The sequence below is a fragment of the Cyanistes caeruleus genome, chromosome 20 (assembly GCF_971803275.1).
Source record: "Cyanistes caeruleus chromosome 20, bCyaCae1.hap1.1, whole genome shotgun sequence".
Taxonomy (NCBI): Eukaryota; Metazoa; Chordata; class Aves; order Passeriformes; family Paridae; genus Cyanistes; species Cyanistes caeruleus.
In genome coordinates this window covers 4,113,245-4,127,714 of record NC_141720.1, presented here as the reverse complement: position 1 = coordinate 4,127,714, position 14,470 = coordinate 4,113,245, and the positions used below count along the sequence as shown (strand labels likewise).

The 14,470-nt window shown below is 39.3% G+C and overlaps 1 protein-coding gene across 1 annotated transcript in view; it reads left to right on the top strand.

Annotated features, from left to right (window-relative positions):
• Nucleotides 1-14,470, top strand: part of CDK5RAP2 (CDK5 regulatory subunit associated protein 2) — a 73,371-nt gene that overhangs the window by 25,542 nt on the left and 33,359 nt on the right. Inside the window, exons 15-20 of the mRNA XM_086858733.1 lie at nt 3,152-3,249; nt 6,141-6,271; nt 7,843-7,958; nt 9,409-9,537; nt 13,607-13,702; nt 14,289-14,336. Coding sequence (XP_086714859.1) covers nt 3,152-3,249; nt 6,141-6,271; nt 7,843-7,958; nt 9,409-9,537; nt 13,607-13,702; nt 14,289-14,336 — 618 coding nt within the window. The remainder of the gene's footprint in view (nt 1-3,151; nt 3,250-6,140; nt 6,272-7,842; nt 7,959-9,408; nt 9,538-13,606; nt 13,703-14,288; nt 14,337-14,470) is intronic.

Sequence of the window (14,470 nt, the reverse complement as noted above, 5' to 3'; positions counted from 1 at the left end):
ACTTTTCTCTCTTTCAGCATATCTTTGTACTTTATTTTAATGTAATGATAAATTTTAAAGCAACCAACACCCAAAGCTTTGCTGGGTGCCTTGGCCAGGAAAGATAAATTAGAAGTTCTAATTTTGGAGTCTGGGTTTTTTGAGCCACTGTCATGGTCTAGAGAGAGTGAGCAAGGACATTGATAATTAGGGGAGTCTGGGAACTTCTGCCTCTGATATCTCTGAAGTCTCATATTAAATGTGTTATACAGACAAGGAATTTAGAAGTTAGGAGAAATTCTAGTGATGGATGCATGCGTGGATCAGTGAGGAGGTATAGCTAATATCCTTCTCTCAGTCATTTGTCCTTTAACCTTCAGAGATTTTGAAATGATCCTGGGGGTTGTTGGAGGCACGAGAACATTCAGTGAGGCAGCTGGATATTCTTGTGACATTGCCAATAAGTTATTTATTGTGGAGGTATAAACCTTTTTCTTTCATTGCTTACAATCTAAGGAACCTTTAATGAAAATAAGTTATGTTTTCCACTACTGCTGCTTAGCAATAGTATTTCAGACTCAAATATAGACTTTAACGTATTAGATTGCCTCCTTTCATGGGAATATAAATCTTTCACTGCAATATGGTCCTGGATGTCTTGCAGCTATCTCCTCTAACACATTTTCCCTCACACCATGTGTCAAGAGGTTTAATGTTTCATTAACTCCCACAGCATTACAGTCTATTTAAGTTACAGAGCTGCCTTATGTTTTGTGTACCGTCGGGGACTTGATTGAAATAATTCACTCCTACACGTTATTTAGAAATGACAGTAATAATGTACAAAAAAAAAGGATGTTCTTGCTGCATCTTCTCATCCTTATTATTCATGAGAGATTCTGAAAAAATCAGGAATACTTCCTCATGATTTTGCTAACCTTTACCTAGGTAGTTGAATTTAGAATTTAGTAATTTGTGTATAGGCTGCGACATTTGGAATTAAGAAACAGCTCGTGTCTGCTGTTACGCAGAAAGAGTTGGGAGGATTTCACGAGCTTACCGAGATTTTGGTACAAATGGAGAGCTCAACATGTGAATCCTAAAAGAAACAGGGGAGTGGAACGGGTTTTGTGTGTGGCATTGCTTTGTTCATGCAGCAGCCATAGACCCCGAGCCGTGGGTGAAATTCCTTCCCTCATTTGTGCTCCCTAACTCTGCACAATGACATTGCTCTGCCAGGGCTTCAGAAAGAGCTTTAATTAGGAGAGAGTTGTGTAGTGTCTTCAGTAATAATTGCAAGGTTTGTGTCAGACATATGGAGCAGTTCACTAGAACTTTTAACAGACTGTGAAACAACTAAATTAAGTGAAAGGATTCATTTTTTCCTATTGCTTTCTACGTCATTGGTCAGTCATTTGTGATCACACTTTTCCAACTTACATTACAAGCCATGTATTTCATGTTTAATGACTGTTCTGGAAAGGCTGAGATTCCAGCACATTGATAAGACTCTTTAATTCAGGCTACAAGATGTACTTTTTAACATTTTTTTTCATGAGATTATTTTATTACAGGCCTCTGGATCACCCACCTCCATCTGTTTTTGTGTTTCTCCATGCTCAGTCAGCAGCTTTGCTGGGAGCTCCTCCACTGCTCATCTAGATAATAAATTTGATGTGAAGCTCAGGATTTTGCACTTTGATGCAGAATAGTATTTAATGTCTAAATTGCAGTAGAACCTGGAAATGTCTCTTAGATGCAGCCTTTAGATGGCAGCTGGACATGGAACACGTGTCCAAAGGCAAGGCCACTTCAGAGACACTGGAGCATCAGTGGTAGAAGCTGCAGCAGGACCTGCCAGGCAGGTTACCTTAACTGGAATCATCTGATCACAGCTTGATTACACTTGCAAAGTATTATTTAACATATTTGCTGGCATATTGTGAAGTACGGGTGTAAATAATTAAAAGTAAACACCGGTTGTCCTTGCTTTTGTGCTGTTTACTTTGCAGAACACTGAATTGTTCAAATTAGCAGTCTTTGCATCTTTAGGGTGAATTAACGAGATTCTGTTGTAGCTGAATTTTTTTTGCTTCCAATTTCCTCCTTAGGAATTGCAGTTGGAATAATAACAGCTGCTTAAAACTCCTGGGTGTAGGTTTCTTCCTTGTTAATGATCTGTTCACTAATGATTTAGTATCTCTTAAGAGTTCCCTTAGCTCAAGTTCTCCCTTAGCTGTGGCACCTTTTTTGTTCCTCCTTTCAGTTTTCAGTTAAAATAGAAAACTGAGAGAACCAAAAATTCTTTAACAGGGGCAGAATTTGTGCCTGATATTAATACATCTAAATTTGCCACACTATTCCAGTCATTTTCTCTTTGGAAATGACTGATATCGTAGATACTTTAACATAGTAAGTGCTAGAAAATACTCCATTAAATAGCTGCATTTTTTGCTTCCTGCTGAAAAAGTGACTGGTTGTTTTGGAGTGAAAAAAGTCTGGGGAAATTAGTGGATCCTTACTGAGAATGTACCATAAGAGTTTGTGTTTATTCTTATAATAATAATATCATCCTTTCTGTGAGCAAGACTGCAGAAAAACCATTTTCTTTTCTTCAAACGTGTGAAACAGCAGCTTGTAGTGTGCAGAAAACTGAGTTGTGGAGTGTCTGATATGTTCATCCTTTATGTGGAACTCAATATAGTCCTTCTTGTTCAGAGATGAAACAGAACTTGCTGGATCTCCTCACCCCCAAAAAGCCAATTTTATCCAGAACACAAAGAGAACTGGTTGTAAAATGTGTGCTTGGAGCTTTGGCTTGTTTGCTGTCCCTTCCCCTCCTCTGGAACAGCTGCCTGCCAGGTTATTCCTGGTTGTTGGAGCTTTGGGAATGAGGATGCTTTCATTGGGGATGGGAGAAGCTTCTGAGGCTGTGAGAAAAGTGCTGAAGCACTGCTCAGGTGTGTGATTCACTCCTGGAAGGTGAAACAGCTTTTACCTCCTTCAATAAGAACTGAATTTAAGGACAGTTCTCACATCCATGTTGGGTTTTGTTGATCCTGTTCACAAAACTGAGATTTCAGCTTTTTCACAAATGCTTCAGGACACGTGAGCATAGGCATGAAACTTAAAAATTACGTTGTAAGTGCAGTATATTCTTCTTTTAATTTAGGAAAATAAAGAAGCTGAATATGAGAAGCTGATCCTTGCTTTAAGGAAAGAACAGAATATTTATTCTACCCTAGTGAAGACCTTCAAGGAGTCAGATAGGTAAGTGCTTCTGTTTTGGGGGATAATCTGAACTCAAAGGACAACAGTCAGAAGTTGTGAAAAAAAATTGTGCAGCTTTACTGGAGATTAGTTTGTTCTGGGCAGTTGTTTATGAACTCTCTGTAGTAGTTTCTAAAGAGAAATATTTATATGAGTGAGTTTCTATTATCTAAATTACTTAAATGTTTCTGCAAATATTTCTTTTTAGATTGGAATCTCAAATGAGCTCTGTTTCCATTTAGGTACCAAAGTAAGGAGCTGGATTTTCCATACTTAGCTCTTGTGTTTTGGCATATAGGAATAAAACCAAATTGCAGTGAACTTTTGGGCACTGGACAATTTGCCATTGTTTACTCCTAAAGTACAGATAATGCTTATCTTAAAAGTGACACTTTGAGAATTTTGATGAAAATATAAATATGCAAGATTAGGGAGAAGGTTAAACAAAACAGAATAATTGAAGTTTGCATAGTACACTTTCAGTGTAAAGCATTGAAAAGGGTGGCAGGAGCAAGTGGTTTTTAACCTTTTAAAATCAAGGAACACAACAATTTGGAAAGAAATCTGCAGCCTACTCTGTATCCTGTTATTGCTTGGCAGCTGAGGAAGAGATGTTATGATAAAGAAAATTCTTAGTCTGTAGACAAATGAAATTTAAATGTTTTATAAAAAAATTTACTGTTATAATTGCAAATTTCTTAATGAAGTATTTAAAGCATTTGAGAGCCAGCTCCTGAAAGCAATGGCTTACACCTGCCAGCTTTGGAGGAATGTTTATTTATATTTTGCAATTGGTTTATAGACCACTGTAGTTTGGAAAGCATAAAGAGAAGTAGCATTAGAGTAGATGAGATCTGTGTGTGAGTTAAGCACTTAGCAGCAATGCCAGCCTGTGCTTGGCCACAGCTCAGGACCTGCTTTAGCTACTAGAAAAAATACTTATGAAAAATAATGCTAGCAGTGAGATTATGGAGATTATTCTGATTTCAAGTGAAGAGTGGCACCTGGCAGTGACTCCTGTGGTCAAGGAGAGGCTCCACCTTCTGTACAGCAATGACAACAAAGCAGTGAGCCTCTGAAACTGGATTGTCTTAGAATGCCTTTCAAATAAGGGAACTCAGACTGCAGGGGTGATCACTGGGCTTTTGCACTCAGCTTCTGTAGGATCAGGATCATTAGTCCTGTTTCCCTGATGAGGAATTTTGGAATGATGGAGCAGCCAGTGCCTGTTGTGCCACAATAGCAGAGGATGCACAATGAGCTAGGGTTTGGAGCTGCTCTTGTTCCTCCATCTCCCAGTTTTGAGGGCTGAAATGTGCTGGAAACTTCATCAACACTAGAATCCCAAACTTCTGGGGAATGGGTAAACAAGTCCTGCAGATCCACAGATGAGGAAGCTGGGTTTAATTGCCATCAGCAGTGACATGGATCTTGGGCAAACATCTGTTTTCTTCCTGACATCTTCTTTTAGGCATTATTTATTTTAAGCAACCTGGGTGGTTATTTTTCAAAATGAGCTACTGGATGTCAGGACCAAGTTATTCATTCTCTCTCCAAGAGAGGAATCAGTGCTTGTTCTTATAAAATCTTTAACTCAGGAAAAGGAGAAAATGTGCTTACTTGGCTTCTAGTCATGTGTTGGTTTGGTTTTACTCTTAATCTTTTTTTGCTGAGCATTTAAGAGAGCTCTCTCTTCAAAGAAGCTCTTGTATGAGGAAGAATTGGATAAAGCAGTATTTTCTTGTGCTGGAACCCCTGACAACAGCACACTTGTCAGGAGGCAGAATGAGAGGCTTTTCATACAGGTAGCCTTTTAATTAATGTGCATCTGCAATACTCTGTTATTCTCATGCAAGTATGATGTGCTCTGTGTTCCTGTAGAGTCTCCCATCAGGTGGATTCAAATTTTTTTAAAGATCCCTGAATTCTCTGGCATTTAGTGCAGTGGCTTGGAAATTCTGCAGCAGCTTCATTTATCTTAAAATGCTAAGTGAAGTAAACATGAAAATAAATAACACGAAGAGTTCAGTAACACCCTCTTATTTATATTTTATTTAATCAAATTTATTTCATTTTATTGCAATTTCAGGTTGGTTTATTTTCAGCACTTAAATCTTTTTGCAGATTGATCAGAACTGCCTTGTTGAGGTAGTTGAAGGGTGTTCAGGGGGGAAGATGTAGCAAGGGACAGCTGATTCTGGGGCCTGAGGGGGGCAGCTGATGCTGAAGAGCTTCAGTAGCAAAATTGCTTAAAAAATTAATTCACCTCAACAAATGATAAATTTTAAGTTGGGACATTTATGCCCCATTGTGGTAATTGATACAATTGAGACAATTTAGAACTCAAATGATCTTTTTACAGACTGTAGATAAATGAAGAAATAAAACACTTAGTTGTGTCTGGGTCCTATTTTCAATGAAACAAGGTCTTTTGATATTTTTCCTAAGTGCAGCATTAGATTATCTGCTGTAGCTGTGTGGCAAGGGAACAAAGTTTCCATGGTCACCGCATAATGGAATACACAAAGCCATCAGCATTATGTGATAATGATATTTTTCTGGCATACTTTTTAGAAGTTAGTAATTTAGATTTTCCTTAAAAAGAACTGCTCAGAAAGAGGCTGGTAGAAGAGCTCTGTCATGGGGAAGCTGACTTAGGCAGCACAGCTCAAAAAAGCAGGAAAATGCTGCGTATGTAAACATTTAATCTCTTTTTTCTATGCAGGGATTTGTTTGTGCTTATGCATCAGAATGATGGAAGTGTGGGATGAAACCCAGCCATGGGGAAGGGGAAATGGGCTCTTGGTGCAAACCTGGGTGGAGAAAACACCAATGCACACCAAAATGTTTTGAATTGAATCTCAGAGATTTATTTATCCCTTTTTTCCCAGTATAAATAGCTTGCAAGTGGAACTGAACAACATTTTCATGTTGAGAAAACAACTGGAAGAAGATGTTTTAGGTAACAGGAATCTCCAGAAGATCTTGCAAGATCAGATTAAGGACATGAAAAACCACCAAGGTTTGTATCCATGCCCAGCCCAACCCTCCTCTTGCACAAAAGGAAAATGGTTTTATTACAGTCAGTTTGCTGGTGTGGAGAAAAAATATTTGACATTAAAAATGGTGTGAAAAGATTTCTTTTTGACTTTTTGTACTGCAAATGATTTGGTGGATTTGTAGCAGAATGTCTTGGAGCAATCAGGGCACATACAGAGGTACACAGTTTCTCTCTTTCCATGCTGCAAATGTTAGAAATTCTATGGCAGTTCTGCTGCAGGGATCATTTCATGCTGCCTGCAGCTTTGTACCCACAGAATTTGCTGTTTCCCACAAAAGTCAGAGATTCCTGATGTGGAATCAGTTGGTGGCCACGGGATCACTTTCTGACCATGGGGTGTAATTACTTCCCAAAGAGCTTGTGGCTCAGGCACTGGTAACCTCCTCCTAGCAGAAGTATTTCCAGAGGAAGGAAAAATACCCCAGAAGTTTTGTTACTTAGTAATTCAGAAAAAGTAGAGCTTTTAAATATAGCTTAGCTTCTGGCTTTTTTGCTGTATGTCTTGGGAGGTGTTTTTAGTATATTCTTAGATATAGAAAAGAATAATATAAGAGGGTATCATTAAATAGTTTACTGCATATGTACAAGATGTTTCTGTTTTATCCCATAGGGGATATATAAATAACAGTAAAGCCTGTTCACTTCCCCTTTCAACTTAGATTTTCAATTTTAGCATCACTTGACAGCTCTGATAAGTGACAAAAGGTAAACTTCAGCTGTTTCAGAGTTTCCAACCTCGAAAGCCCTAGGATAATCAACAATCAGGGTGGGCCAAAGGGTCTTGTGGATACTCCAGGGTTCTCAGGAGCTGTTGTGTTGAGAGTGAGGCTGGTAGGAATAAAGGCTGAAAAATTAGTAATGATTTTTGGGTCCTTGCAACAGCCACAGGATCAGTGTCAGAACTGGGAGTAGGATTTGCATGTCTCTTTTTTGTCCTAATTTAGTTATGCTTTCTCCCTCTCTAATGAGATTTATTTATAGAATTGTCTGTCATTTATATTGTAAATAAACAGGTGTTTATTGAAACATAAATAATTCCTGCAGTTATAGAGGCAGTGAATAAATAACTATTTTCAATCCAATTACTGCATCCTTTTGACCCAAAAGCAAAATAAGTTCATTAACTTTGTCTAACCTGGCTTTTTGCCTTGAGACCTTGAGTTCCTGCTCATAAAACTATAGTTAAATAGAATAACTATTCATGCCTAACTTATCCCTTCTGAAAATTATTTCTAATTGTAATGCTAAATATGTAGCTTATAATTCAGAATTACATTCACAACTTGTGCTGATAACCACAGAAAATGCAGCCACAGAAAATGCAGCATGTCTGTGTGACAGAAGCACAAAGAAATACGAGGACAAAATTTTTTTCAATTAAACAGAAAGCTTATTTTGGGACTGAAACATTCTAACTGGCCTCCCACAGACTTACTGGAAGGTCCTTATTGGAAAAGTCCTGTGTGTTCTGTGCTGTGATTTCCTGCAAATGGAGTTTCTGAAATAATGTCTGTCCTTGGCTGTTTTGGCAGATGAAACACTATCTTTCTGTGGAGATCAAACATCTTACATGAGTATCTGTTTAGGAGAACAAGACCATTTAAGCCTTCAGATAGACCATCTGTCTCTGGAAGAACTTAAAAAAAAGGTATTGATCTTTTTTATTATTTACTCTTCCTAATGGCTTAATTTGTTTATAGTTTCTGTGTCTCTGACAGAAACATTTATTTAGGTACAGTTGAGTAGTTCTGAAAGGATTTGAAGCTCCCATCTCTGTGGTTTGTGACCCCCCTTTTATGAACTATTTAGACTTTGTTACACTACATGGGCTTCAGAATCAGCTGAAAGCTGAGTGATTTGCAGCCAGGGTTTTGTGGTATTGGACACCTGGACTCAAAGTTTTGACTCAGTTCCATGTTTCAGGCATCATCTACATCAGCTCCAAAGGAAGGTTGTGCACTGAGCATCCCACAATGTGTATTTCATGCACCTTCATTAATCATGGTGGTGGTGGTGTCTATATTCTGTATAGCACACTCCATCCCAGAATTTGCAAATCTTTTGGTAAATAGGGCATGTTAAAAAATAACCCTGAGGTGAGTTCTCTATTCTGCCTAAGGAGAGCTGAAATTCCCAGAGATGAAATGTGCAGACCAAACAATAAATCAGTATTGGAGTTCAGAAACTTCTTACCTTTCTCCTGATCCTGTGCAGTGACATCTGATCCATGCACCAGTTTATGACAAGGAATAATTTTGAATATGGTTGGTTGGGAGTGAGCATAAGTGAAGATTTCCTTTCTCAGGGACAGCTGAATTGTAGGCAGGTGCTCATGCCCTGGGGGTGGGTAATCTGAAGGAGGGAAGTTTGTTTTACTTGGAACAGGTGTCCCTAAAAAAAACCCCAGATTGTGTCCCAGTGCCATTCTGGGGTTTTACCACTTTTGTCTCTGAGCATGTTCCCTTCAGAAGGCTCAGGGACACTCATTAGAAAAATACATTTATAAGTAATTTCTTACTGGAAAAAGGGTGTGACTCTAAGCTGACCTGGTTTTCCAAGTATATTAATTGGTCTGATAAAAAAAATTCACTTTTTTCTCCAAACATTACCTTCTTGATACACTTCATGGCTTTGTGGCTGTGAGAGTTTTGAGCCCAGGTGCCCAATCAGATTCTGTGTCTGTGAAACTGCTCAGAACGAGAGTGCCTTTTAAAGGGGGCTGGAGAGAGAACAGCTTGCTCCTGAATGCTGCTACTTTCCAGTAATGCTGTCTTTTCTTACATTAAATGTTTCTTCTCAAATCAGCTGTTCATGTGAGGTGCCCTCAGGTTTGTTCTTGCTACTGAGTTGTGAAACTTGTTACCTGAAGCTAAAAACTGCCCCTGAACTACAGTGTTCCAAATGAAGGTGCCTTGAACACTAGTTCACAAATACATAAACATGTTTCCAAACCTAGGGAGATGAGCACAGGAGCAGATACACAAACCCAGGCTTCCAACTCTGCAGTTTGTGTCCAGCTGGAGATTTATCTGTCATCATTTGTTTTCCTACTAGTTTGGATGTTACCAGTTCTGCTTGTTGTTCCTTTGGTTATTTAGGTTACTGACCTGCTCCTGATGGTCAAAGAGCTGCAGTCAATTAATCAAGAACTTAAGGCAAGACAGTGTGGATGTTGTACAAAGGATTCTCAAGGGAAGGAAGCATTGAAAATATCAAACCACAGAGAGGTAGGTTTTCTGTTTTAAAGTAGTGAGTCTTGCTCTCACATCTCCTCTGCTTCGTGGAGTCATTTACATCAGTGCAGAAGGAGTGCAAACCCCAGGGGCTGAGGTTGCTAATTCCTTATAATAACTTTTTAAATTAATGATGTAAACAACTTCAACATGTTAGCATGACACAGAAGCAGCTCAATGCAAGTGTTCAGTGATGTGTCAAGTTGATTTTAGGGAAGCAACATACTCATTTAAATATTAATTGGGTCTGTGATCTATTTGTTTTATCAATTGAAAGGGAAGGAAGTAGTTAATTTTACAAAGAAAGCAATATCTTAGAAAACATTTTAGTTATTCCTGAAAATCTGTTTGCTGTTGCATAGTCATTCTCAAGCTGTCTAATTATTTAAGGGTTTCCTTCAGATCTCTGATGTGTCTTCAAAATACGAGGGTTCAGTGTAGCCAAAAACCAGGGTGTAGAACGTCAGGTCACCTAAACACGCAACTGTTTCTTCACACAGAATAGAGAAGTGGATGAAGAAGGGGCCAGCAGTGCAGTGGCTTGCTGAAGGTGCAAGGAAATAATCCTTGCTGCGTGTTTCAGTCATTTCCCCAAAGCTGGGGCTGTTCTCAGCTGTGGGGAAGGAGAGGCCTTGGCAGAATATTTGCACTGAGAGCATTTTGGGTGCTGGGTCCCCACGTGTGTGTGAGTGGCGAGGGAGGTTCTGGGTGACCCTTTTAGCTTGGAAAGTGTTGCTTGGGATGTGGCTGGTAGTGCTTGTCTTCGTGCTCCTTTGTGGCTTTTGCTTTCAATTCCATCGTTGTGCAGAATGTATTGAAGAGGAAGGAAAAAATATAAAAGGAATGATGATGGTGCTGATATTTTGTGTCTTGAATTTCTGAATTAAACTCAAAAGAACAAGATTAGAAATAGTTTGAATCAGTTACATGCAGAAATGGCTGATTCAAGAACTAGGACTGTGGAATTAATGATTTTTCTGCAGGACTCAGGAAAAGAGCTCTTGTCTTTTCCTGGATGTGCTGCAGGTATACTGGGACAGTCACAAAATATTTTTGCTTCTTCAGTTTTAAGACATAGCCATGCTGTCTTTAATTGAAGTATATTTCAAATTAGCAACAGACCTTTAGGTGTGCCACAGTTTTATTGAAATGGTGAATTAATGTGTCACTGAGAGGTCTGGCAGAAAAGCTGCTGGGTGATCCCTCTCTGGGTACCTGCACTTTCCCTAATTAACATTTTTAGCACTTGATCTCGTCATCCTGCAGAGGGCTCTGCATCCCCGTGGATGCCACAGTGAATTCCAAAGGAATTCCTGTGCCAGGATTATCCTGACAGGACACCGTGTGCTCCTTCTTGTCTCCACAAGTAGTGGAGGGAAGTACAGGGCTGCTCAGTGAAGAAGCTGCAGAATCAGATGGGGAACGACAAAGGGTGAAGCTTTAAAAATATAAACGAACCTCAGCATTTTGGGAAAAGAAATAGGAAAGTTAAATTTGGATTTTAACCAGTGCCAGAATGACTGTAGTACTGTGGAACTCAAAAATGAAAAGATCTTAAGTCAGAAGTTTTAGTTCAAAAGCTATATTTTTAATCAGGTGTGGCAATAAATGACAACCTGGATATTGGCTTGTGGGTGTGACAACTGTGTTTTACATATTAACCACCACTCTCAAAAAGCCCCTACATTATTTTTTTGCTTTTTTTTTTGAGCTAGAGTTTGTTGGCAGGTAGTGCTGGGATGATACTGACATCTGTGTTATAAGAGAGATTTGGATATACATGGGAAGAGGAATCTTCCTCAGGTTCTTAAAATGCTCCTATCCTGCTTTTCCTTCCCAGAGGCAGAGCACAAATCGGATGAATGTGCACACTTGTGCCTCTGCAGGGTCTGACAGCCCCTTGTCCTCTGCTCCTTGGCATCCTGTTGGTGCTGGGAGGGAGAAGGAGGAGAGGAAAAGGTTGTTTTTGTGCTGTCCTCTGAACATCTGCCTTCTCAGAGAGGAGCAGCCTCAGTTATTTCAGCCTTCAGGGCTCTGGGGAGTTTTGCAAACCAACCACATCACTGCTTCATTTAGGAAAAACATTCTCCTGGTTTTCAGTCTCCACGGAAATACTTTAAAACAGGCAGCTTATTTTTGGTACACTTACCTTTCTGGCCTTAAGACACATATTTTCTTTTAATATTTTGTTGCACATTAGGTCATATTCCTTGGAGTACAGGACATGTCAGCCTCTCAGACACAGGACCATAGGATCAGGCTCAGCCTGCAGTGATTTATTGTCACAGTGTATTTATAACCTGTTGGTCTTACACAGTAATTTCGTTAATGAATCCTCACTTATTAAACCAAATGCTGGCCTGGGAGAAGCAGATATTAAATAATGTTGACCCATAAAAGGTAGTTGCATTGCATGGATAAGTTATGTGTGCAAATAAGTTTATTTTTTATACACAAATGTAGGGTTTGTCCTGAACTTGCCTATGGAAGATTCAACCTAAGTAGGTTTTTTTTTTTTTTAATATAAAATAATATTCAAATTATTGGACTTTTGGCATCCCATGATTACAACAGAAAATTTTTGTTGTAATGCATGCCCTTGCTGTATGCTCTAACCCCCTCTGTGTCTTTCACCAGCTTTCAAGTTGTTACTCTGTGTTATCCTAGAAAAACCAAGTCTGAGTGAATGTACCAAGATAACCCAAACATAGCTTGGAAATCGGTTTTTCACATAGAATTCTAATTGTGAAAGGCAGATATATTAATACTCTGCACCATCCAGTTTCTGCCTTTTAAAATTCATACCTAAAACCATTCAACTTGCTTATACTGCAAGGGCTTGGGAGATAAAATGTGTTTTCTCATTAATTTCATATATATATATATATATTTATGTATGCATACATTCAATGCATACTCAGTTAAAAAGTCAAAATCAAATCCCACACATGCATTCAATTCCCAGTGTTCTGAGGAAGCAGAATTAACTCTGTCCCATGCAGGTTGGGATCCTCTGTGTCAGGGCTGTATCCCACCTCTGGGTTAGGATAATGAGGCTTTCCAGAGGAGGCCACAGAGATGTGCCAAGGGCTGGAGCCCCTCTGGAGCCAGGCTGGGAGATCTGGGAGTGCTCACCTGGAGAGGAGAAAGCTCCAGGGAGAGCTCAGAGCCCCTTCCAGAGCCTAAAGGGGCTCCAGGAGAGTTGGAGAGTGATTTGGGACAGGGGATGGAGGGACAGGACACAGGGAATGGCCTTAAGATGAAGGTGGGCAGGTTTAGATGGGATATTGGGAAGGAATTCTTCCCTGTGAGGGTGGGGGGCCCTGGTACAGAGAAGCTGTGGCTGTCCCTGGATCCCTGGAAATGCTCAACAGCATCCAGCAAAGCAAAGGGATTCTGCTCCTGCTCTCAGTGATGCTGATATCAGGGACTTCTGTGCTGCTCCTAAAAAAACCTGAACCTTCCTCCTCCTCTTTGCTCAGGCAATGAGAGGTGGGTTGGGTTCTGTGGGAAACAGGGAGTAAAAGATGATTTGGCAGCATTTGCTACAAATGGGCAAATTTAGGCATAGACACAGCAGACTGTAACCTTTAGTGGCAGAGTAAATCTTTCTGGTGTACAGCAAGCCACATGTGCTTAGTTTTAAAAGCATCTATTTCCTGAATGCTGGAGAAGAGCCTAAATTATGTAGCAAATAAAAATAAATTCTGGAAATTGGAAAATAAAATAGGCAGAATGGGGACATGACTGAAGATACAGAGCTCCTTTGCCACAAGAGGTTAAATGGTTTTTAAATGTTCTATAAATTCTGAGGAGAAAGGGTTAGATAAAAATTAAGGAATGCATAAGATAAAGTTTCACTTTATTTGATATGAGTCATTCCTGGGATTTGTATTAATTTTCTTTGATCTTATTGAAGGAATCTAATTCAGTGTTTGTTACTTTGTATTACAGGCTTTTTTATTTTTCTTTTAAGACATATCACTGACTTATTTATGCACGTTTCATATCACAGTATTTTTTTTTTGTGCTACATTTTCACATCATTCCATACTTTGTGTAGTGTCTTGAAACAACAGAGAAGCCTGTGATGCAGCCTGAAGATGGTGACAATGACAGGAAGGTGCAGAACAGTCAGTTTTGTGAGAGGGTCAGTCAGGTAGGAACGTGATGAGCTCTCTTCTCTGCATGTCTTTAAAGTGTCTTCATTTTCTTAGAGCATAAAGTCTTCTGCAAACAAAACATGCTTTTCTTGGTATTGGATTTTGCTTTCAACTAATTGTTATCCTGATCTTCTGGAAGCTTTTTCCTGTATTTCTTGGCTGGTTTTGCATTCAAGATTGCTTTCATTGTGGATCTTGTTTTCTGTGTTTGAGTACTCATAGTCACCCTGAATGGGGGTGACAGAGAGTCCCTTGAAATTGTGTTTCTTTCCATCCACACAGGTTGATCTCCTGCCCCCATTGCAGTCAGGTCTGGAGTATAAATTGTGTGAGATTCACTTGCTGTGATTGAGGAAAAAATCCTGGAGCTCCTTCTTTAGGGTTGAAATGCTTGACAGCTTGGTAAATTGTAAACTGCATTTTCATACAAAGAGGAATCTGCTGTCCTCTCAGTCTAATCCATGTAAGATTAAGCATCATGGATCATGAAATAACTCAGGTTGCAAATTGGTTTGTAATGTTGAAGAAGGATGATATTTTACTCTATGAAATCTGTAATTTCTGTGTTTCTCTGTTTACCAGGTATGCCTTCAAGTATCTTTGGATTTTCCCTGTGAGGTGGATAAACGCGTAAGTGATGTATTTTAAAAACTCCCTTGGCTCTTGTTGCTGATGGGAATTGTACCCAAATGGGCCCAGAATTCTCATGTGATTACTGCAGATTTTGATTGTTTAATTGGGGTTTGAATGACTGTAGAGAGCCC